The sequence below is a fragment of the Chenopodium quinoa genome, unplaced genomic scaffold (assembly GCF_001683475.1).
Source record: "Chenopodium quinoa cultivar QQ74 unplaced genomic scaffold, ASM168347v1, whole genome shotgun sequence".
In the NCBI taxonomy this organism is placed as follows: Eukaryota; Viridiplantae; Streptophyta; class Magnoliopsida; order Caryophyllales; family Amaranthaceae; genus Chenopodium; species Chenopodium quinoa.
In genome coordinates, this window is record NW_018745281.1 from 3,612,904 (window position 1) to 3,634,247 (window position 21,344).

The 21,344-nt window shown below is 35.8% G+C and overlaps 3 protein-coding genes across 3 annotated transcripts; all 3 read left to right on the plus strand.

Annotated features, from left to right (window-relative positions):
* Positions 1-1,771: 1,771 nt before the first annotated feature.
* Positions 1,772-12,480, plus strand: LOC110711539 (DEAD-box ATP-dependent RNA helicase 10-like). The gene is made up of 13 exons (XM_021889952.1): positions 1,772-2,066; positions 2,299-2,428; positions 2,874-2,943; positions 3,151-3,213; positions 3,536-3,610; positions 7,796-7,915; positions 8,156-8,197; positions 8,287-8,361; positions 10,624-10,767; positions 10,915-11,052; positions 11,320-11,431; positions 11,506-11,594; positions 12,133-12,480. The coding sequence occupies exons 1-13, from the start codon at positions 1,928-1,930 to the stop codon at positions 12,259-12,261; spliced, it is 1,326 nt and encodes a 441-aa protein (XP_021745644.1). The 5' UTR covers positions 1,772-1,927; the 3' UTR covers positions 12,262-12,480.
* Positions 12,481-13,796: 1,316 nt separating this feature from the next.
* LOC110711680 lies at positions 13,797-16,287 on the plus strand. The gene is made up of 2 exons (XM_021890098.1): positions 13,797-13,921; positions 14,845-16,287. The coding sequence occupies exon 2, from the start codon at positions 15,006-15,008 to the stop codon at positions 16,167-16,169; it is 1,164 nt and encodes a 387-aa protein (XP_021745790.1). The 5' UTR covers positions 13,797-13,921; positions 14,845-15,005; the 3' UTR covers positions 16,170-16,287.
* A 791-nt stretch (positions 16,288-17,078) lies between these two features.
* LOC110711598 (serine/threonine-protein kinase WNK8-like) lies at positions 17,079-17,591 on the plus strand. Its single transcript, XM_021890002.1, has one exon. It carries the CDS (start codon positions 17,079-17,081, stop codon positions 17,589-17,591), a length of 513 nt encoding a protein of 170 aa, XP_021745694.1.
* The last annotated feature ends 3,753 nt before the right edge of the window (positions 17,592-21,344 follow it).

Here is a 21,344-nt window from a genome sequence, read left to right on the forward strand (position 1 = left end):
TGAAGGACGACCAAAGGACCTCCGATCTCGATTGCACCACGGTGGGACGCTCGGCATAGATGGCAATACAGTATCGCCAAACAAGCACTACCCCAGCTGTACGAACGGATATGGTCCCAGTCGTTGTCTAACAACTGCAGGTGTAGGAGCTGGAGGTGGCTGCCGCTCTTGTTGCCGAACAACACGCCAGTGACCAAGAAGAACAAGTAAGCTCGGGCGTGTCTCTGAACGGCGGCGTCATCAGCACCGTGATGAAGCTCGCCAAAGGTCTCTCGTAGCCAACCTATCCTCAACCCAGTTCCCCGGATATCTTCGGGAGCAGGCTGAACCCCAAGAACTCGAACTACAAGTCCTACAGGATCGACTAACGGGCGTCCTGTCACTGGAGTCCCGTGTATAGGAAGCCGCGTAAGTATCGCGACGTCACGCAGGGTCACAGTCGCCTCCCGTACAGGAAGGTGGAAGGAGTGCGTCTCTTATCTCCACCTCTCCGCGAGCGCAGTCACAAGCGCTCGGTCGATGGCCCTGAAGGCCATCCGGTGAATTCCTCCAAAACCAGCAAGCTCGATGTACTCTAGGACGCGTGCCTCGACGGCCCACCCCACCATTACTCTGGCTGTGTGGTGCCTGCAAACAAGCGGCTTCGCGGGATCAACCTGCAAATGAAATACATAAACGTAAGTGTAAAACGATAATTTCAAGGAGCATTCTTAAGTATGTTGGCATAGGAAGTAAATGTTACCGATTGATCCCATACGGCAGTAAATGTTACCGATTGATCCCATACGTACCAAAACACATTACACTAAAACACACTAATCCATCTCTAAATCACATCCAACTAACCACTTTGGAACAACTAAGCATCACTAGGTCACCATTAACAAGCAATAATTCTAGAAATTCAAATACTTAACATCTTCAATATTTCAACACCAACAATTCTACATTATCCAAATTAATATTTAACAATCACAATTCATCAACTCAACCCTAAACCCCTAAATTCAACAAAAACCCCCAAAATTCAACATAAACCCTAGAAATTCAACAATTCAAGAAATTCAACAATAACCAATAATTCAACAACACTAACCAACAATTCAACAACACTAACCAACAATTCATGAATTCAACAACACTAACCAACAATTCAACAACAATATCCAACAATTCAATAATTCAACAACACTAACCAACAATTCAAGAATTCAACAAACATAACGAACAATTTGTAAATACTCAACTAATATTTAACCATACCTTGAATTGGATGTAATACGAAATTGGGTTGAAGAGGAAATTTGGGAAGGGAAGGAAGAGGATTGCGACGGAGGCGAAGGAATGAAGAGCAAACGTGATTGAAAACGAAGCTCGAGTTTCTGGTTTTACAACCAGACAGAAACGCTGCCTGGGGCAGCGTTTCATTAACAAGATAAGACGCTGCCTGGGGCAGCGTTTTATGCTGTTGCCTTTTTTTTAATTAATTTTAAAAAAAAATAAACGAGGAAAAAAAAAAGTCAAACTATAAAAACGCTGCGTGGGGCAGCGTTTTTGTAGCAGAATTTTTTTTTTTAAAAAATAGAGGGTAAAACGCTGCCCGTGGCAGCGGTTTACCCCAGAAGCTTATTTTTGTAAATACTTTTACCACGCAACCAAATTTGTAATTATTTTCTTCAGGAAGCTTAGTTTCCTAAAACGTCCAACATTGCCTGCCTAATGTTTTCCTTAAAAAAAGAAAAAAGTAATATTCCTGTAAAATAATTTAGTAATAAGGCTTGGTAGCTTTACTAAACCCTAAACCTCAGTTCTAGTTGCAGTAGTTTTCTCGACTTCAATTGGGTTATTCTTGCGTTTTCTTCCCTAATAATTGTCAATTATTTGCTGTTGCGAATTCTCTTCTGTTTGCAGTTTGCCATTAACAAAAATGGAGGAAGATAACCGAGAAGAAGTGAAATCATTCAAAGACCTAAATATTTGCGATCTTTTAGTTGAAGCTTGTGACAAATTAGGATGGACTGCTCCTACTAAAATTCAAGCTGATTCCATTCCTCATGCTCTTGCAGGTTTTTTTTACTTGTTTTGAATTCCTGTTAATTTATCATAATTATATGATTAATTGTTTGAATTCTGTTAATTTATCATAATTATCCTATTAATTGTTTGAGCTTCTGTTAATTGATTAATTGTTTGAGTTTCTGTTAATTGATTAATTGTTTGAGTTTCTGTTAATTTAATTAAAGTATCTGTTTAATTCTTATAATTTTTGTTGATTTACAATTGTTGATTTTCGAATAGGCAAGGATATAATTGGACTTGCTCAAACTGGGTCTGGTAAAACTGGGGCTTTTGCATTGCCAATAATTCAGGCTTTACTGGAAGCCAAATCACCTCAGCCATTCTTCGGTTGCGTGCTTTTGCCCACTCGGTGAGCTTTTGGCTATTGGAGTTGTCGATTTTTGGTTTAATGCTTGAGTGTTTAATTGTTGAGTTCCCTTTAGTTTGTCTTATTACCAACTGTTTCGTTATGTCGTTTCTGCAAAATTGCACGTTCATGTTTGATAGTATATGTCGTTACTGTCAATTTGAGTAACTTACATCTTCTGTCATAAGACTACGTAAACTTGATCCAGTATATACTCCACTATCTAAGGAAGCCTTGAGGAGTCATTGCAGTAGTTATTGTTTCTATATGTTTCATTTTTACTAGTATGTGTTTATGACAAAGGCTATGTTTGTTTTCTGTTAGGATATCTAACACCGGGAATTTTGGCCCTAGTTTGTTCTCGCTCAGTAATGCATTTCCATTGGATGAGCTTATGATGGCTATAGAATTATCCTTTTGCTTATTTTTGGCTGTTTTGTTACACTAGGGAGCTTGCAATCCAAATTGCCGAACAATTTGAAGCGTTAGGAGCTAGCATTGGATTAAGAACAGCAGTGGTAAGTTTTTTTAATGAGCTGATTGCTTTCATGCCTTTGTGTGCAATACTGCTCTACTTCTCGGAGCTATATTTGTTTTTCACATTTTAATATCAGATGAATGACTGAAAGTAGTTGCCTTTTTCTTAGTGAGTTATATGATATTTTTATTTTTAAATTTTTATAAAGCAAGTACCATGATTGCTGACTGTGTTATATCTTTTATAGCTTGTTGGGGGAGTGGACATGAACCAGCAGCAGATTGCTCTTGCAAGACGGCCTCACATTGTAGTACGTGATCATTCACTTTTGTTTATTGTAATACTTGATTTGAGTTGTTCTAAGGATTTTGAATAAATTATTGTATAAATGAAACTTTCCTTTCTTATGAATCTAATGTTATAGGTGCTACATTACCAGTAACTAGTGGAGTATACCTGTGCATATTGCATGTAGAACTTATTTGGAAGTTATACAAGTATATAAGTGTGTGTGTCTGTGCATTTAAAAATTATGTAGAGGTGTTTAGAAGCATCTATAAATGTGATACTGTCCTGGGTTAGTTTTTCTTGCTGTTATGTCTTCTTTATCCTTTATTATTACTTTTCTATAGGTAGGAACACCTGGACGCCTTATGGATCATTTGACAAATACCAAGGGGTTTTCACTTCGTCCCTTGAAATATCTGGTATTTTTCGCTGCTAATATTTCCTATGTTTCTTTCTTTGGAATGCTGTATTCATTGTTCTCTTTAATTTTTTTGTTTGTGTAATTCCTGCTTAGCTGAATGACTTTGGTTTTATCAGGTGTTGTACTTTCACATGTAACATATACAACAATGAATCAGTATAAGTTTGTTTTAATTAGTAAACAGAATTTAGTGCCTTAAATATAAGGTGAAGAGAATGGGCTTCTGTTTCGTAAATGTAATTCTAGTTTATCCGTATTGGCCTTTAAGACAGAACCTCAGTCATTTACAAGTTGATTGCAGAAAACCACACCAAACTGGGCCGCTAGATTTATTAAACTGCCTGTACAAATTTTTTCTTTCCTTATGTCTTAATATCTATCTAATATTCTAATCAAACATTTAGGAGTTTCCTTTTTCTTTTTTTTTTTTCTGATTTTTTCTAATTGACTGCTAGGGTTATCTCTGAAGTGAATGGTCATATCTACCGTCATTAAAAAGGGTTTTCCCACTCAATTTTCAAAATATTTTTAGCTCATATTTGAGATAGGGGATGTTAAGGCTATGGTACAAAATGTTGGGCTTCTAAGGAGCACAATAAAAAGATGGAGGTTACAAAAATGAGCATGTTAAGGTGGGTGTGTCGAAACACTCTAAGGGATAGAATCAGGAATGATGTTAATCGCAAGAAAGTAGGTGTGATAGGCGTTGGAGACAAACTAAGGGAAAATCGTTTGGTTGGTTTGGGCATGTAAGACGGAGACCCGAGGGTACACCAGTGCAAAGAGTGGAATAGTGGGACCATGGAGGGGTTAAACGAGGGAGAGGGGGACAAAAATGACTTGGTTAGAAGGAGTTAAGAAGGATATGAAGTATATGGTTGCTTAAGGATGAGGTTTTGGATCGTAAGGGTGGGAGGAGGAAGATTTTGTGGATGACCACACGGAATAATCAAATTTGGTTCATGTAGCCTACCCAACTCATGGGATTAAGGCTTTGATTGATTGATTGATTTGAGATAGAGGATGTGCAAAATACTTCTAAACAATCTGTCTTGTGGATAGCTTACTAGAGGATAAGTTGCAGCTCTGTGTTATTGTTTTTGCATTCAGGTTGCTTAAAGGCTTAAGTACTATCTGTTGTTAGGTGACTAATTGGTGCTTTAGACTTCTAGAGTATACTTAAAGTTTCCTTATTTGATTCAGTTTTTGCTTAATGTAACCGTGCTTGGACGGGTTTAAATGTACAGTTCCAAGGCGCCTAAATGGTACTTTAGACCCATGTTTTAACTTTTAAAAATGGTATACATTTTTTTTTTGGGGGCCCAGGGTAAGGGGGGATAAGAAGTTGCATGGGTAAGTCAGCAGGGCATCAACCTAAATTAGCGTGGAGATAGCGGGGCATACAATTATGATGTTCTCAAGCTATAAGATAACTTAAGATAATTTCAACTTTAATAAGGATTAATTAATGGCGATTCAAATCTGGCGCTTGTCATATTAAAAAGCATCAATAAAATAATACAAAAGCTTAACATGAACAAATCAAGCGTTCATAACCCACCCCCAAACACCTAATGCAAGAAAAAGAGTGAAGAGCAAAACCAAATGAAAATAGATTTTTTTTTTTTTAAAATTACTCCTATGGGGTGTTTGTTTTGTACAAAGAAAAGGGAAAGGAAACAAGAAAAGGATGGAACTATGGAAGAAGAAAGGAAGAAGTACGTGTCTAAGTGTCTGACTAGGCTACTAGGCTATTATGTGAGTGTTTTTCATGAAAAAGTTCAATAATGAAGGGTTGATGCGTCCTAGCCGTGTTTGAGTGTCGAGTAGCTAACATGGGTGTAATATGAAGAGTCTAAGTAAGGATGTTTCCCTTTCTCATTTTTGAAACCCCCAAAACAATTGCCCCTAGTCTCCCTTAAACAAAGCTGGACAAGGCAACCTGGTTCGGCTGGATCTTTCCTTGTTTTGTTTCCACCTTTGCCCTTCTCTAAAATATTAATTTGATATTCTATTGATTTTTAGTCAAAAATACATTCTAAAACCAAGACAATAGAAATCATGCTTTACATATTTTACTAAGAAGAAATGCGTGGGGTGTTGACCAAAAAGTTTGTTAAGGATACTCTATGGATTGATGCAAAAAGGAAGTTGGGTGTTTGTAAAGAAACAAAGAGTTTTTCCTTGGATTTAAGTATTGAGTCTTCAAGATGTTTCACGGGATATACCACATTGTGTGGATCGAAAGCAACCTTCTATGCTAAATCCTTTTTTTTCCACTGCCAAATTTTATGTTAAGTATAGTTGATAAAAAAAGCCATGTCGATCTCAAGCTGGCTTAACTTGACTAGACTCGGACTCTTGGAGACAAATTCAAGCTTATTTCCATTAATTACTCACCTTGAGCTTGAGCTCTTAAAGCTACTTGAATACTACTTCTGGCTACAACATTCCTACTGTTGTATTTGGCTTTAATTTTTACTTTGAGAAGTATTTGGTGATATCTATTCTAATTATCTAGTTTGAAGCTCAGAACTCCTTTACTCCCATAAGATACTTTCCTGAACTTACATTGGAACTAATGTTAGAGGACATTTGGAATATTTTTTTTGTTCTTCTTGTTTTATTGATTCAAAAGAAGGAAAAAAAAAAAAACTTTGACCCCCCATCCCCCTCCAAATGGTGTAATATTATTTGTTTAACAAAGACTCTTCAGATGTACTCTTGACAGAGTATTTTTAAAGGCAGGATTGGTGATGACATGGTGTTGCCGATCTATTAGCTTCTAAATGTATAGTTGTAAACGTTAGAAAAAAAAAAGTTAAAAGTTTAGAACTTTGAATCCTTGACATTTGAAATTATGTTTAAGCTTGCTGGAATGTTAGATTGTGGAGATATCAAGTCTATTGCAACAAGAAAAAAGTTCATGTCTGAGTATATAAATGATCAATACAAGAAAGTGAAAATAGTTTGTAGTCATTATGTAAAGAATTTGGTGCTGTGGTCAAATGCATTTTTGTTTTTTTAATTTTATATATATTTTTTTTTCCTATTGGTTGGAGATGAAAGATTCTTTCCATTGATTCTAAGAAATATAAAATGGGAACCAAGAGTTGTTGAATTTGTAGGCGGGTATAATATGTAAATCGCAATTTACACCTTTACCTTATTCTAGAAACGGCATCAGTTTGCTTGAGAATCTTGTTGATCCGTGGCAAAGGATAATTGTTTCTTTTTTAATTTTGTAGCTCATAAGTATGTACTTATTTTCTAGGTGCTAGTTCCATTTATGTACATGTCTTTTTATACTTGTAGTTCGTTGATTTTTCTACTAATACAACAACAAAGCCTTAGTCCCAAAATGATTTGGGGTCGGCCAACATGAATCATCATAAGAAATCATACGATATAAAGAAAGGGACATAACAAGATAATCATTTAAAAGGGTTTGAAAAAGGTGAGTAAAGTGAGCAAAAGAAAATGCATCCATAAAAATAAAGGGAGTTTTAAAAGAAAACCAAAGTATTGAGAAGAATAAAGTTCAAGAAAGTTTTAAAGTAGTGGTTAAAAGTTAAAACGCTGGATAAAATAAAGTTCATAAAGCATCAGTGGGATAAAATAATAAAATTAAATACGAAAATAAATTTAGAAAGTATTTATATAAGCACGACACCTCGTTGACGTGAATTTTCTCTTTCCACACCGCCCTATCTAACACTATATTTCCCTCAATCCCCAAAACACTCATGTCACTCTCAATCACCCTTTTCTAAGTTTTCTTAGGTCTTCCTCTACCTCTCGCTCTCCCAACACTTTGCAAATTTTCATGCCTCTTTACGAAGTGTCAATTGGTTTCCTCCTTACATGGCCAAACCATCTTAAGTGATTCTCCTTCATCTTGTACTCAATCAATGTGACCCCTACTTTCTTCCTAATTATCTCATTTCTCAACCGATCCTTTCTTGTATGGCCACACATTCATAGCATGCATCTCCACTACATTCATCTTATGCACGTGGCAATGCTTTACGGCCCAAAGCAAGCCTTATTGCCGTTCGGTAGAATTTTCCCTTTAATCTATGGGGTATGCCAGGATCACATAAAAAACCTGTCGCACTCTTACATTTCAACCAACCTGCTTTGATCTTATGAGCTACTAATAATTACTTTAATTAATGTGCAGGTATTGGATGAGGCTGATAGATTGTTGAATCAGGACTTTGAAAAAGCACTTGATGACATTTTAAAAGTTATTCCTGTTGAGAGAAGGACTTACTTGTTTTCTGCCACTATGACCAAAAAGGTTAGCATGTAATATGATTGTTTCTGATCTTTTCCCATTCTGTGTGAAGCTTTAATTTATGACATTAATCTACTTTTGTTTATCACAAGTTTTTCCAGATAGTTGACATGGCTTTGACCTGTTTTGTTTTCTCCTTCTCTTTGGGTATTTGTAGCTAGTATCTTTAAAAAAAATTGTATTAGCTATTGAAGCTGATATTTTCCGATAAGAAGAGGGGTATATAATTTATTTTCTTTGCAGGTCAAGAAGCTCCAAAGGGCTTGTTTAAGGAACCCAGTGAAGGTAAGGTTTCGATGTGCTGTGTCATATTTCCTCTCTTTTAACTTATATGTTTCTTCTATTTTCCCTATTGATATATTTATCTCTTCCAGATCGAGTCAGACTCAAAATATTCTACAGTTGACACTTTGAAGCAGCTACATCTTTTTATTGCTGCTAAATACAAGGTTTGTTCCTCTACATGGTTCCTCTTATTGCTGTGTTCGGACCCTGTGTTATGAATGTAGTTTCTGACACTGATATTAGTGAAATACCTTGTTGGCTTGTTGCTGTGACTTTTACCATCTATGATTGGAAAATTTGATTTTCACGGTGTCTTAATGTGATAAAATTGAGGAAGAATTGCCTGAGAAAAAAATGGAAGACTTGAATTAGTTTTGTAGCCAGCGTGAAGAATTGTGGATATCGCGATTTATGTAATCATGATTTTTGCTTCATCTTTAAATTGTTTATAATTATTTTTCGGAGATACTGTACTATTGCATAATTATAGGCGCAAACTACAAACAAAGAGGGTTTTTCCTCTACAACAATCTACAAGTTAAAACGTGAGAAACCCTAGACGTATGCTGATTCAACTTAGGCCTAAGAACTCCATTACAATACTAAGCATCAGTAGAAGGGGAAGGGGCACTTCAGGCAGTTGCATTATGATTCGGTTATTAGTGACTTGAATAATATGCTAGCTGGGTAGCTAGAGGAAAAGCTCTCTATATATAGCAGATTAGAGAGAGGAAGGGCATGTTGATATTGATGAAGTTAGCTTTTAGATTGTTAATTGGGAATTTGTGAGAGAATCAAGCATCTTAAATGCTTGAACATCCTTTAATATTGTTGTTTTCCAGATTTTATCAATCAAACTTCATCTTCTTTCTTATTCTCACATTTAGTCTCTAAATAAATACCCAGGTTTTATCCTTTGTTCTGGGAAAAAATAAAAAAATCATGCCCCAGTTAGCCCTTCGCCGTAGGGAAGGCAACTCCTATATTTAGTTGCCTATTTCTATTGTTGAAAATCACCACCCTTCATTTTGACGTTTTGTTGTTCCCTGGTGCCTGGTCACACCCAAACTCTTTTGAGTCCTTCATCTCAATCTAGCATGTTTTTTTTTTTTTTTTTTTTTTTTTTTTCATGCCGTTCCTTTAGCCTTGTCCTCTTTGGTTTGAGATTTGAGAATGCTTATCCATTAGGCCTGCCTTCATGTTCCATTTTTTAAGTTTATCAAAAGCCTTTACCAATACTCATACCCAAGCCTAACAATGGTTATAAAATGAAAGTAGGACTATAAAAGTCTTGGGAGGCACAAATGCTTTCTCAAGTCAATGGGAAAAAAAATTTATTCACTTGACTGTAATAATACAAAAAAACTGAAGTGGCTTTTGCAATACCAGTGTGAAAAGTTCCCAAATTTTTTATTCCAATTCAGTGATTTGCTCAGGAATTATTTTTTTCTTAGATAGATGTTTCAGCTTTAGATTTCCTATGCTTAATTTGTTGGTGACGGTTGTGCTTTGCTTACAAGTATTCTAAATTTCAGGTGTATCATGTTGATGCATTCTATTTTGTGTACTTCTGGCTAGTTATCTGTGTTCTCTTGTATGTTGTGATGTTCTATTCACAATTGATTTTAAACTGAAGCTATAGATAGATACGATAATCATTTTGCTGCTTTGTGGACTTGAGATCCCATTTGTATGTCTTCTTTGATTCTTTCACTTTTCCTTATAATTATGTTTTACTCATTTATTGGAGCGCTAAGCCGCAGAGCATTAATAAGATTTCAGTGTGTATACTGATATGAAACTTGATGCTCCTTGGATAATTTTCAGGATAATAATATTTTAACCCCTCTGAATCTCTTGTGAGACAGCATTTAACTCTGAATTTACTTCTGAGTTCAATTCTCAATATTATAGCAAAAAGCTATGCACCCAAACTCAATTCTTATTGTCCATCTTCTAATTAGTGTTGTTATCTTTACTAACAAGTTATAACCGAATAATATATCCTCCTTACCCCAACTAGGAATAGGAAACAACGAAGTTTTGGAGCCTAACTAAACTTAGAGCCCAAGCTAAGCTGCCTAATTAGCTTAGTTAATGAACCCGATCAGCCCAAATAACTAGCTAACACAAACCAGAACCATTAGGCCAAGCAAAGTATTAAAGGATAAACACAAGTAACAAGTCTTTCCATTCCCTTCTACAAGGCACTTTGAAAGTGTGGAAACAAGATGAGACTTCCCGTTATGATCCAAACCAAAACCCATAGTATCTATCATGATAAACACATGCTTGTAGGATATTGCAACATCAACCACCGTACTAACATATATGCTCTCGGACTTTGTAGTCTTTTTTAGTGATATATCATATTATTTGAGATTTCTATGAAGTTTTATTCTTTGCTGTACTTTCATATTTCTCAGGATTACTATTTTGTATATATATTGACGGATACACCTGGAAGCACTATGGTTTTCACTCGTACATGTGATGCAACTAATCTGCTAGCACTCATGCTTCGTAACCTTGGTTTTAGGGCTGTTCCCATCAATGGGCACATGTCTCAGGTTTGCTTTCATATATCACCATACATTTTTTCTGACATTTTTTTTACACATTTTATATATGAAGCCTAATATGTAGATTGTTGACCTTCTAGTTGAATCTTATTGTGTATGTGCTTGATTCTGAAATAACCTTGCCTTGTTTGGTAGGCAAAACGACTCGGGGCGCTGAACAAGTTCAAATCTGGCGATTGCAATATCCTCATTTGCACTGATGTAGCTAGTAGAGGGCTCGATATTCCTTCGGTGGATATGGTGATAAATTATGAAATTCCCAGTAACTCTAAGGTCAGTTTTTGCTTCTCCTGCAGATTAGCTAGTCATCTGAGAACTTGGTTTGCTTAATGCTTCTAATGTATACTGGATGAAAACATTTCATTTGTTCCATAAATGAAACTGTGAAAGTGCTTACTGACAGTGAGCAAAGTTCAATTTGAAGTAATACAGAGAGGACAAGTTGTTCTTGTGCTCAAGGCATGGGTTGTGAGTCTTGTGACCGTGGTTTAGTTAGTATGCTTCCATTGTATTCATTTGACAATGTTATTATGGTTTCAGGATTACATACATCGGGTAGGGAGAACAGCTCGTGCTGGAAGGTCAGGGGTAGCCATCTCATTAGTAAATCAGTATGAGGTTGAGTATTATATCCAGATAGAGAAGTTGATAGGTGAGCAGCATTTCGTGTTCATGATAGCATTAATTTGTTTTCTTTGAGCCCTTCATTTATTATCTGAGATGCAGGCAAAAAGTTACCAAAGCATCCTGCTGAGGAAGCCGAAGCACTGCTCCTGTCTGAACGTGTTAATGAGGCAAAAAGGATATCATATATGGTATATTAGCTTAAAATCTATTGTGTTCTTATGAGTTAGGTTTACAGTTTCCTTTGTGATTTAGATTATTCTCTGTTTGCCTTCTTGTATGTGTCAAGCTAGAATAAATCTAACATAATACATTTTTGATCTTCTGATTACATTGAACTTTAACGAGTTTGTGACTAGGTTGAATTTACATTCATGGTCCCTGTACATTGCCTGCTGCCCTGTATACTCGTTGAGATCATAAATAAGTGTAATGCTAAATTCAAGACCCAATTGGACATTGTTAGATGTGGTGTTTGACCTTCTGTGAACCTTGCTATTGGCATAAGCAAAAGATCCTTCTGTAGCATTGCTATGCTCCATCTTGATGCTTAAATTGGTTTTATGCTCTGAATGGATCTTTAATACGTACTACATATCTTGTGGCTTCTTGTTTAGCGTGGTCTCTACTCTCTAGTCTACATTAAATCCAGGTTTTTTAAAATTACTTTTAACAAGTCTACATTAAGTTCAGGTTGGTGTTTTTAATATTGTGCTTTTGCATCCACAGAAAATAAAGGAATCTGGCGGGAAGAATAAAAGAAAAGGCAGGGGAGATGATGATGGAGAGGAATTTGAAAAATACACGAGCAAAGGCAACAAAGGCGGTGGTAAAACATTCAAGAAGTCGAGGAGATGATGCTTTTTACTTGCATAGACAAACATGAAGTATTAAAGTAGGGTTTACAATGATTTTGTTAGATACACTCTTCCAGGATAATATTTTTTTTTTTTTTTTATTTTTTTTTTTTGCCTATTTATTGAACACTATTGCTGAGATATACGACTAATACAAGCCATCTATAAGAAAAGTCTATCTGCATTTTGTTGTCCATGGAGTTGCGTTCTCTTGTTTTTATTTGTCTAACTCTCTAAAATTTCTCAGTTATTGGAGGCTAGTTAGCTCTACTTCAAGCTTGCTAACTCAACTCCCATCAGTCTAATCAGGTTCTTACCGAGTCGTCTCAATGGACAAGTTTAGTTAAACTCATTTGACTTTGTTTTTGTAGATAAAATGAACTTTAGGCAAAACCCGAAAAAATAAGTTTTCAAAGACTAAGTAACACCACTTCTATTAAAGAAATACATTTAATAAAAATGTATTCCTTTAATGAAAGTGGTGTTACTTATGTTTGTTGGGAGATGTAGCAAAATTTTAATTTTAGATTTATATAAACCCGTAGTAGGTGTTGTTAAACCCATTTGTATGTGATATCGGTAAAAGTCATTATAATATCAGGATATTGTATGAGAATATATACTCCCTCCGTCCTACAAAATAATTTTTGTTTTCTTATTTTAGAGACCCAAAATGTTGTTCCTATTTCTATTTTTGAATAGTATGTAAAGATCATTATATTCTTATTTTTACTTTATCGTTGAACTTCCTAATTTACCCTTAACTTATCCACTTACGTTGTATTTTTTTCACTTTCTCTCTCTAACTTTTGTCTATAAATATACTTTTCACTTTTTTTCCCTTAAATTATCCACTTACTTTGTACTTTTGTTAGTTTTTTTTATCACTTCTCCTCCCATTTTTTAAATATTGTGAAAAAAACACAATAGGAATTATGTTATGGGACGGAGGGAGTATAAGATATGGTTTTGTCAGATCACAATGAAATGTGATTGACATGTATGAAACATAGATCTCAAGAGGATTTTATATATTTGAATTATTGTGGTCCTTTAGGGTAAGACAAACTGATTTTGGGTTGTCTTCGTCATCACACATTCATAAACTTTTAATTGTATGTTAGAAAATATCTTGCATAACACAAAACATCATCACCAACTTCACTCGTTCTATCAATAGTCTCATCGCATGTTTAAATATATGTTGGTAAGCCTTATATGCGTTATCCTCATTCGTTGTAATACCTAAAAGGTAAATATTGTTAATGACCTTAATTGATATTGTGTAAGGGCTTCTTATGCCAATAGTAACTTATGTTACTTACTGTCCTTTTGTTTGTTGTAAACTCAGTTTAATTAATATAATTTCAGCTGTTGTTTTAAAAAATTACAAAGAATCGATACAAGCTTTGGTATATGAAAATATTAAAAATATTTAAAACATGTTTACATAAAATATTTATAAAGCCCACCTATCACATAATTAGACAAATAAAGACCCGTCCTATTTATTTATCATACGGATCTAACCAATTTATAACTACGCCGGGTCATGGCTTTTAAAGGCCTCCATCCTATTTCCTACCTCTCTGAGTTATTTCATTGAAGTGCACTCAGCGTTCTCCATTGAAACGTTCTCCGTTGAATCTATTTCTTCTAAGGTAAGTTGTTTGTTGTTGTTATCATCATATCAATTTCACAATCTAGGGTTAATATTTGATCTAACCTAATTTAATTATCAGTGGTTTATGTTTAGGGTTCGTAAATTCTTAGATTATGAAACATCATATCCAAAAGAAAAGATTTGATTATTGAATCAAGTACCCCCAAAATTATGTATTTTTCGAAAAGTAATGAGTGCATAACAGAGATTAAAACTGAAGTTGCCCGTCTTTCAGCTTTAACAGAAAGGTTAGTCCAAGAAGCTGGTGCTGTCTGTGCTGCGACCTAATTACAGCATTGATTATTTGATTTTGGTTTTATGGTTGCTGTTTGTTTGTAAATATGCATATTTACTATAAATATCAGATTGATTAGTGGCTAGAAGTTTGTGGTATGGCAGTGTTGGGTTTTTTCTTGTTCATGTACTATAAACACTCAATACCTATGCCAGTTTTAGCTACCTGGTTCTGTTGTAAGTCTGAAATTGATGAGATTAGGCAATACATAATCTGATAGGAGTTTCAAGATTTCAGTTTACTGGGGTTTGATGTAAGAACTCTGACATACTATTGTCTCTGATCTCTGAGCCATGAAAGAATAGTTTGTCATAAAAGCAGTATATTGTTTCATGTGGCTTCTGGAATCTGCTTTGCACCGCGAGGATCTTTTGTAGCCAACTTCAGTTTTAATCTCTGTTATGCACTCATTAATCTCTGTTGAGTATTTGATCCAACACAAGTGTGGGCATTCATATGTCCTTCCTTTTCCTTGTTATGTGCTTGTCTGATTTAATATCGACTACTGGTCTACTTTTCTGTTTACTTATCTGTTATATATCTGCTGATTAATTTCAAGCATAAATTTGATGCTGAAAAAAAATAAAAAAAAGCAACTTAGGTACTACTACTCATTTCTGATGTAGGTCCAAGAGTTATTATTATATTGGGGGTTGAACAAAGAGGGAACTGTAAACATCCTTGGAAGAACAGCTGATTTCGCTTTCAATAGGGAAGGCCAGTGACCCTTACAATGATCACAGTGTAGCCTCTTTGCCAGATTGCTCAAGGCTGGTTTGGAGGTACCATGAAGGGTGAAGTTTGCGTGTTTAGAATTCTGTTCACTGTTCAGAGTATTAAAGTTGATTTGCGTAATTATTATTGTCATACAAGTCCTTGTGCAAAAGCTGGTTTTTTCTCGACTACTACTAAAAGTTCTAGCAGATCATCTCCACTTGTAGATGAAGGGGTGCAGGAAGTAAGAAAGTTAGTACAGTTCCCAAAATGTGCTGCTGAAGTTTTGAGCAACTATGGTTGTAGTGAAAGCCAGATAAGTACTATTTTCTCCCGGGTGCCACCATTACGCAATGCTATTCCCTCTTTACTCGATTCTAAGCTTTACTTGCTTCGTAAATTGGGTGTCTCATCCTCTGAGCTGGTCTCTATGATCCACTGTCGTCCACGCCTTCTGAGGTGCCAAATTAACCGACACTTTGATGAACGTCTAAATCATCTACTATCTCTATTTGAGTCAAGGGATCTTTGTGTTAGAGCTATCATTAGGAATCCCTCGCTTCTGATCTACGACTTTCATAAGACACTCATACCTACGTTCTCAATGTATGAGAAAATGGGTCTCAGTAAAAGCGAAGTGATTTCCATGCTCTTGCTTAGACCTACGTTGATTCAGAGAACCAATATGAGCTCAGAGAAACTAGATTACATACGTAGGACTGGAATCTGCAGTGATTCAAAAATGTACAAGTATGTGGTCACAATAATTGGTGTATCGCGCTTTGAGACTATCCGTGAAAAGGTTGCAAATCTTGAGAAGTATGGTTTCTCAGAGGATGAGGTATTGGCATTCATTGGTCGAAATCCATTATTGATGACTCTTTCAGTGGAAAAAGTTCGACGACATTTGACCTTTATAATGGGTACTATGAAGTTGCCACAGAGCATTATATGTCGTTATCCATTTCTGCTGTTCTGTAGTTTGGAAACTTTACTAAGGCCCCGGGTGCTCTTGTTTAGTAAAATGCGAGAAATGGGTCTCGGTCCTGAAGTAAATCAAGCTATAATAATAACGGCATTGAGGATGTCTGAAAAGAAGTTCTTGAAGAAGTTTGTTGGATGCCAAGAGGAGGAAGTCAGAAAAGAGTTATTGTTGTATTATGGAGCTTCAAAAGGCATAAAGCGGTTGGCAGAATCATCGAAGAAGACTTCTTATACCTCTGGGTTTCCCTTCTGAGATCTTTTTTGGATACACCAAATTACAGTTTTGGAAGGTTAAATGTAATATTGTATTGTAAGTTTTGTAACAATTTCGTTTATCTAATTTCATAACAAAAGAAACTATTTGGTGCATAGTCCTTCATTGCTTCTTGTTTTCATCAAGAATTTTTTAATCTTCATCAATACATGCTAAGCTGCTACCTCCTAACCATGGAGGTGCTGGTACTGTGGCTGTTGATTGAAAACAAACCAAACATTCTGAATAACTGTTGTGTATCTTTCTCTTTTCATCCCTGTTATCGATTGAGCGAGAATAGTGAGAAACAACTTTTTTTTTATTTATAAAATTGACAGGAAGAGGGGAGTATTATTAATTGGGACTCATAATGTCACTATTTACAATCGTTTGAGCTTAATGCCTTCATAAGGGAACTTCCTCAATCCACACTCTTAGCTAATCGTAATTTCTACTCACTTGTGCAAGCTTATGAGCAAAACAGTTAAAACCAATGTAATGCATGCCAAATGATACAATTTGGAAATTAAATTATACTGTAGTATAATGACTACCCAACAAAAAATTTCGTAAGAACCTTAATTTTTTTAGAATATTTCATGTGCTAATTGTCATACCTCACACATTTAGAGAAATAAAAACAAGCTTACTATGCTTGTGGCATATTGTATACTTTAGTTTTCTACAACAGGAAAATTTGACAGATTTTTTGACACACAAGGATTGAAGTCCCAATACTATATGACTTGTATACTAAAGTTGAGTCCACTGATTCAGATTGTTTTTCATATTTTTCCCTCTAAAATAATTACTCTGTAATGAAGTTAGAGTACATAGATAATTACACTGGAATTTCAAAGCATATATTATTAGATCGCAAGGTTTTAATTATAAATAGTTAAAGAGTATATGAAAACCCTTGACCCAAGTAGGAACAAGGCCTTTGATCAGGACAATGGGATTGAAGTTGCATGGAATAAAATTGATTTGTCAGAAGATATCCTCAAATCAGAGAAACAGCTCCAAAGATTGTACGCCGAAGCCAATCTTTTGAAGTCTTTGAAGCATGAAAACGTAATTACATGTTATCATTCGTGGATTGATGACAGGAACAAGTCCATCAACTTGATCACATTGCTCTTCATCTCTGGGGATATAAGAAAGTACAGGAAGAAACATAAGAGTCTTGGCATCGATACTAATTGGAAGGCGATCAAGAACTGGCGAGACAGATCCTTAAACGGTCAGAGTCATAACCCACCAACTATTCACAGGGATCTCAAGTGTGAGAATATTTTTGTTAATGGTTATTCAGGCAAGGTTAAAATTGGTGATCTTGGACTTGCAACTGTTCTGGAACATGGTACTGCTTTGAGTGTTACTGGAACCCCGGAATTTATGGCACCCGAGTCTTACTTGTGATAATCAACTAGTGGATGTATATTCTTTTGGGAAGTGCATGCTACAGATGATTACTTGTGATAAGCCTTACAGTGAATGCAGTAACGCGACCCAGGTTTACAAGAAGGTTAGCTCAGGAATAAAGGCTGCTGCTCTCAGCAAAGTGACTGATCCTCTGGTGAGGAACTTCATTGACAAGTGTCTGGCTTCAGTATCAGAGAGACTGTCTACAATAGAGCTCTTGAAGGATCCGTTCCTTGCATCCATGTCAGACTATTTGTGCACACCCAGATGCAGTCCCTCTCTGTGTGCTCGGGCAGTTCTCTTCTTACAATTATTGCTCATATTGAAGTTTTTCAGAAGGTTATAAAAAGCGACAAGAATTCCTTGTCTGATCAAGAAAAACATGATTTTCAAACCCAACAATTACTTGATTTTGAGATTGTGAATTAGAGTATGGTGATTTAAACAGAAGAGATCAGATAGCAGTGTATGTCATGATCAAACAAGTTTGGTTAGCATATCTTTGGTAACAAAGGGTAACCTAAACCAATAACAGAAGCGAAAGCAAGGTGAAAATTTTGACAAGATTAGAGGCAATGGGAGCTGCAGTAAAGAGGTCTGCAAGCCCACGTTCTAATTTTCTGTTGAAGCTATTTGTACATTGTTGGAACAAGTTCTAGCTTCCATTTAAACCTCCAGTGTCAATATACAATACAGTTTCATGCTGTGAATATACAAAAGATAAAGAAACCTAACATCAACAATATTAAGATCATGGTGTCAATATATCTAAAGATACTAAGGATACATTCCGGGTCTTATAATGTCGTTTGCAACCATATATGATAATTATATGTTAACATAAATGCCAGTGTTGGGCTTGAGGTATCGACTTCAGTTGTAAACGGGTAAATTGATAGTTTTAAGCCAAAGTGGATGGTTCCACCCCTCTAAATGGACTCCCAGAGTGTATTGGGGTCTATGGGAAGCGTCTTGGCAATTTTTTTTCCACGTCAAAAAAAGTTCATAATTGTCCAAAATTAAAGGCTATTCACGTTTTTGGAACAATTTTAGAGGTTTCGGGACCCGGTGTAAAAAAATATTGAGATGCTAGGGGATGCATCCAGGGTCGTATAATGTCGTTGGAACAATATATATATATATATGATCATTATATGTTGTCATAATTGTCCCAATTGGCCATGAATTAATGAAATCAACGTAAGTCGTAAACGAGTATATTGACGGTTTAAAGACAAATTAGATGGTCTTTCCCACACAAATGGACTCCTAGAGTGTATTAGGGTGTATGGGAAGTGTCTCAACAATATCTTTTCCAGGTTTAGAAAAGTCCATAATTATGCAAAACTAAAGGCTATAATTCACGCTTTTTGAACAATTTCAGAGGTTTTAGGACCCGGTGTCGAAAAATCTTGAGATAATAGAGGATGCATCCCGGGGTCATATAATGTCTTTTGAAACCATATATGATCATTATATGTTGTCATAAATATCGGTTTTGGCCTTGAATTGATGAAATCGGCGTAAATTGTCAATAGATAAATTGATAGTTTAAAGACAAATTATATGGTTTCACACACACAAATGGACTCTCGGTGTGTATTGGGGTCTATGGGAAGCGTCTTTGCAATTTTTTTCCAGATCCAAAAAAGTCCATAATTGTCCAAAATTGAAGGCTATCATTCACTCTTTTGGAGCAATTTCAGAGGTTTCGGGACCCGGTGTCGAAAAATCTTGAGATAATAGGGGATGCATCCCGGGGTCATATAATATTGTTTGGAACTATATATGATCATTATATGTTGTCGTAAATGTCCGTGTTGGCCTTGAATTGATTAAATCGGTGTAATTTGTAAACGAATATATTGACGGTTTAAAGACAAACTGGATGGTCTTTCCCACACAAATAGACTCCCAGGGTGTATTCGGGTTAATAGGAAGCATCTCGACAACTTTTTTTTCCAAGTCAAAAAAAGTCCATAATTGTCCAAAATTAAAGACTATAATTCACGTTTTTGGAACAATTTTGGAGGTTTCGGGACCCGGTGTAGAAAAATCGTAAGATAGTAAGGGATGCATCCAAGGGTCACATAATGTTATTTGGAATCATATATAATCATTATATGTTGTCATAAATATCAATGTTGGCCTTGAATTAATGAGATCGGAGTAAGTTGTTAATGGGTATATTGACATATTAAAGACAAATTGGAAAGTTTCACCCACACAAATGGACTCTCGGGGGTGTCTAGGGTCTATAGGATGCATCTCTGCATTTTTTTTCCAGGTCCAAAAACAAGTCCTAAATTGTCCAAACTGAAGGCTATAATTCACACTTTTAGAGCAATTTCGGAGATTTCGGGACACAGAGTTAAAAAATCTCAAGATATTAAGAGTTCCATCTTGGGATCACATAATGTCGTTTGGAACCATATATGATCATTATATGTTGTCATAAATGTCCGAGTTTGCCATGAATTAATAAAATTAGTGAAAGTTATAGATGGGTATATTGACGGTTTACAGACAAGTTCGAGGGTCTTTCCCACACAAATGGACTCCCAGAGTGTATTGGGATCTTTGGGAAGCATATCGGCAATTTTTTTTTCCAGGTCCAAAAAAGTCCATAATTTTCCAAAATTAAAGGCTATATTTCATGTTTCGGAACAATTTTAGAGGTTTCGGGACCAGGTGTAGAAAAATCGTAAGATACTAGGGGATGCATACCGGGGTCATATAATGTCATTTGGAATCATGTATGAGCATTATAAGTTGTCATAAACGTTCGTGATGGCCTTGAATTAATGAAATCGGTGTATGTTGTTAATGGGTATATTGACGGTTTAAAGACAATTGGAAAGTTTCAGTCACACAATTAGACTCCCAAGGGTGTATTGGGGTGTATGGGATGCATCTCGGTAATTCTTTTCAAGGTTCAAAAACAAGTCTAAAATTTTTCAAACTAAAGGCTATAGTTCACGCTTTTGGAGCAATTTCAGGGGTTTCGAAAGCCAGTGTCGAAAATTCTTGAGATACTAAGGGATGCATTCTGGGGTCATATAATGCCGTTTGGAACCATATATGATCAATATATGTTGTCATAAATGTCCGTGTTGGCATGAATTAATAAAATCGATGTAAGTTGTGAACGGGTATATTGACAGTTTAAAGACAAGTTAGAGGGTATTTCCCAGACAAATGGACATCAGAGTGTATTGGGATCTATGGGAAGCGTCTCGGCAATTTTTTTTCCATGTCCAAAAAGGTCCATAATTTTCCAAAACTGAAGGCTATAATTCACGTTTTCGAAACAATTTTAGTGGTTTTGGGACCAGGTGGAGAAAAATCGTAAGATACTAGGGCATAAATCCGTAGTCATATAATGTCTTTGGAATCATATATGAGAATTATATGTTGTCATAAATGTTCCGTTGGTTTTGAATTAATGAAATCGGTGTAAGATGTTAATGGCTATATTGACGGTTTAAAGACATATCGGATGGTTCCACCTTCACAAATGGACTCCCGGAGGTGTATTGGGGTCTATGGGATGCGTCACGGCAATTTTTTTCCAGGACCAAAAACAAGTTCAAAATTGTCCAAACCGAAGGCTATAATTCACGCTTTTGGAGCAATTTCAGAGGTTTCAAGAGCCAGTGTCGAAAAATTTCAAGGTACTAAGGGATGCATCCCAGGGTCATATATTGTCGTTTGGAACCATATATGATCGTTATCAAAAATGTCTGAGTT

Bases quoted from the DNA above. Each gene is read 5' to 3' on its own strand.
- LOC110711539 (XM_021889952.1), top strand. From the start codon at position 1,928: ATGGAGGAAGATAACCGAGAAGAAGTGAAATCATTCAAAGACCTAAAT. The intron at 8,198-8,286 runs GTAAGGTTTCGA...TATCTCTTCCAG, and splicing joins GTTTAAGGAACCCAGTGAAG to ATCGAGTCAGACTCAAAATA. The intron at 11,053-11,319 runs GTCAGTTTTTGC...TTATGGTTTCAG, and splicing joins AAATTCCCAGTAACTCTAAG to GATTACATACATCGGGTAGG.
- LOC110711680 (XM_021890098.1), top strand. From the start codon at position 15,006: ATGAAGGGTGAAGTTTGCGTGTTTAGAATTCTGTTCACTGTTCAGAGT.
- LOC110711598 (XM_021890002.1), top strand. From the start codon at position 17,079: ATGAAAACCCTTGACCCAAGTAGGAACAAGGCCTTTGATCAGGACAAT.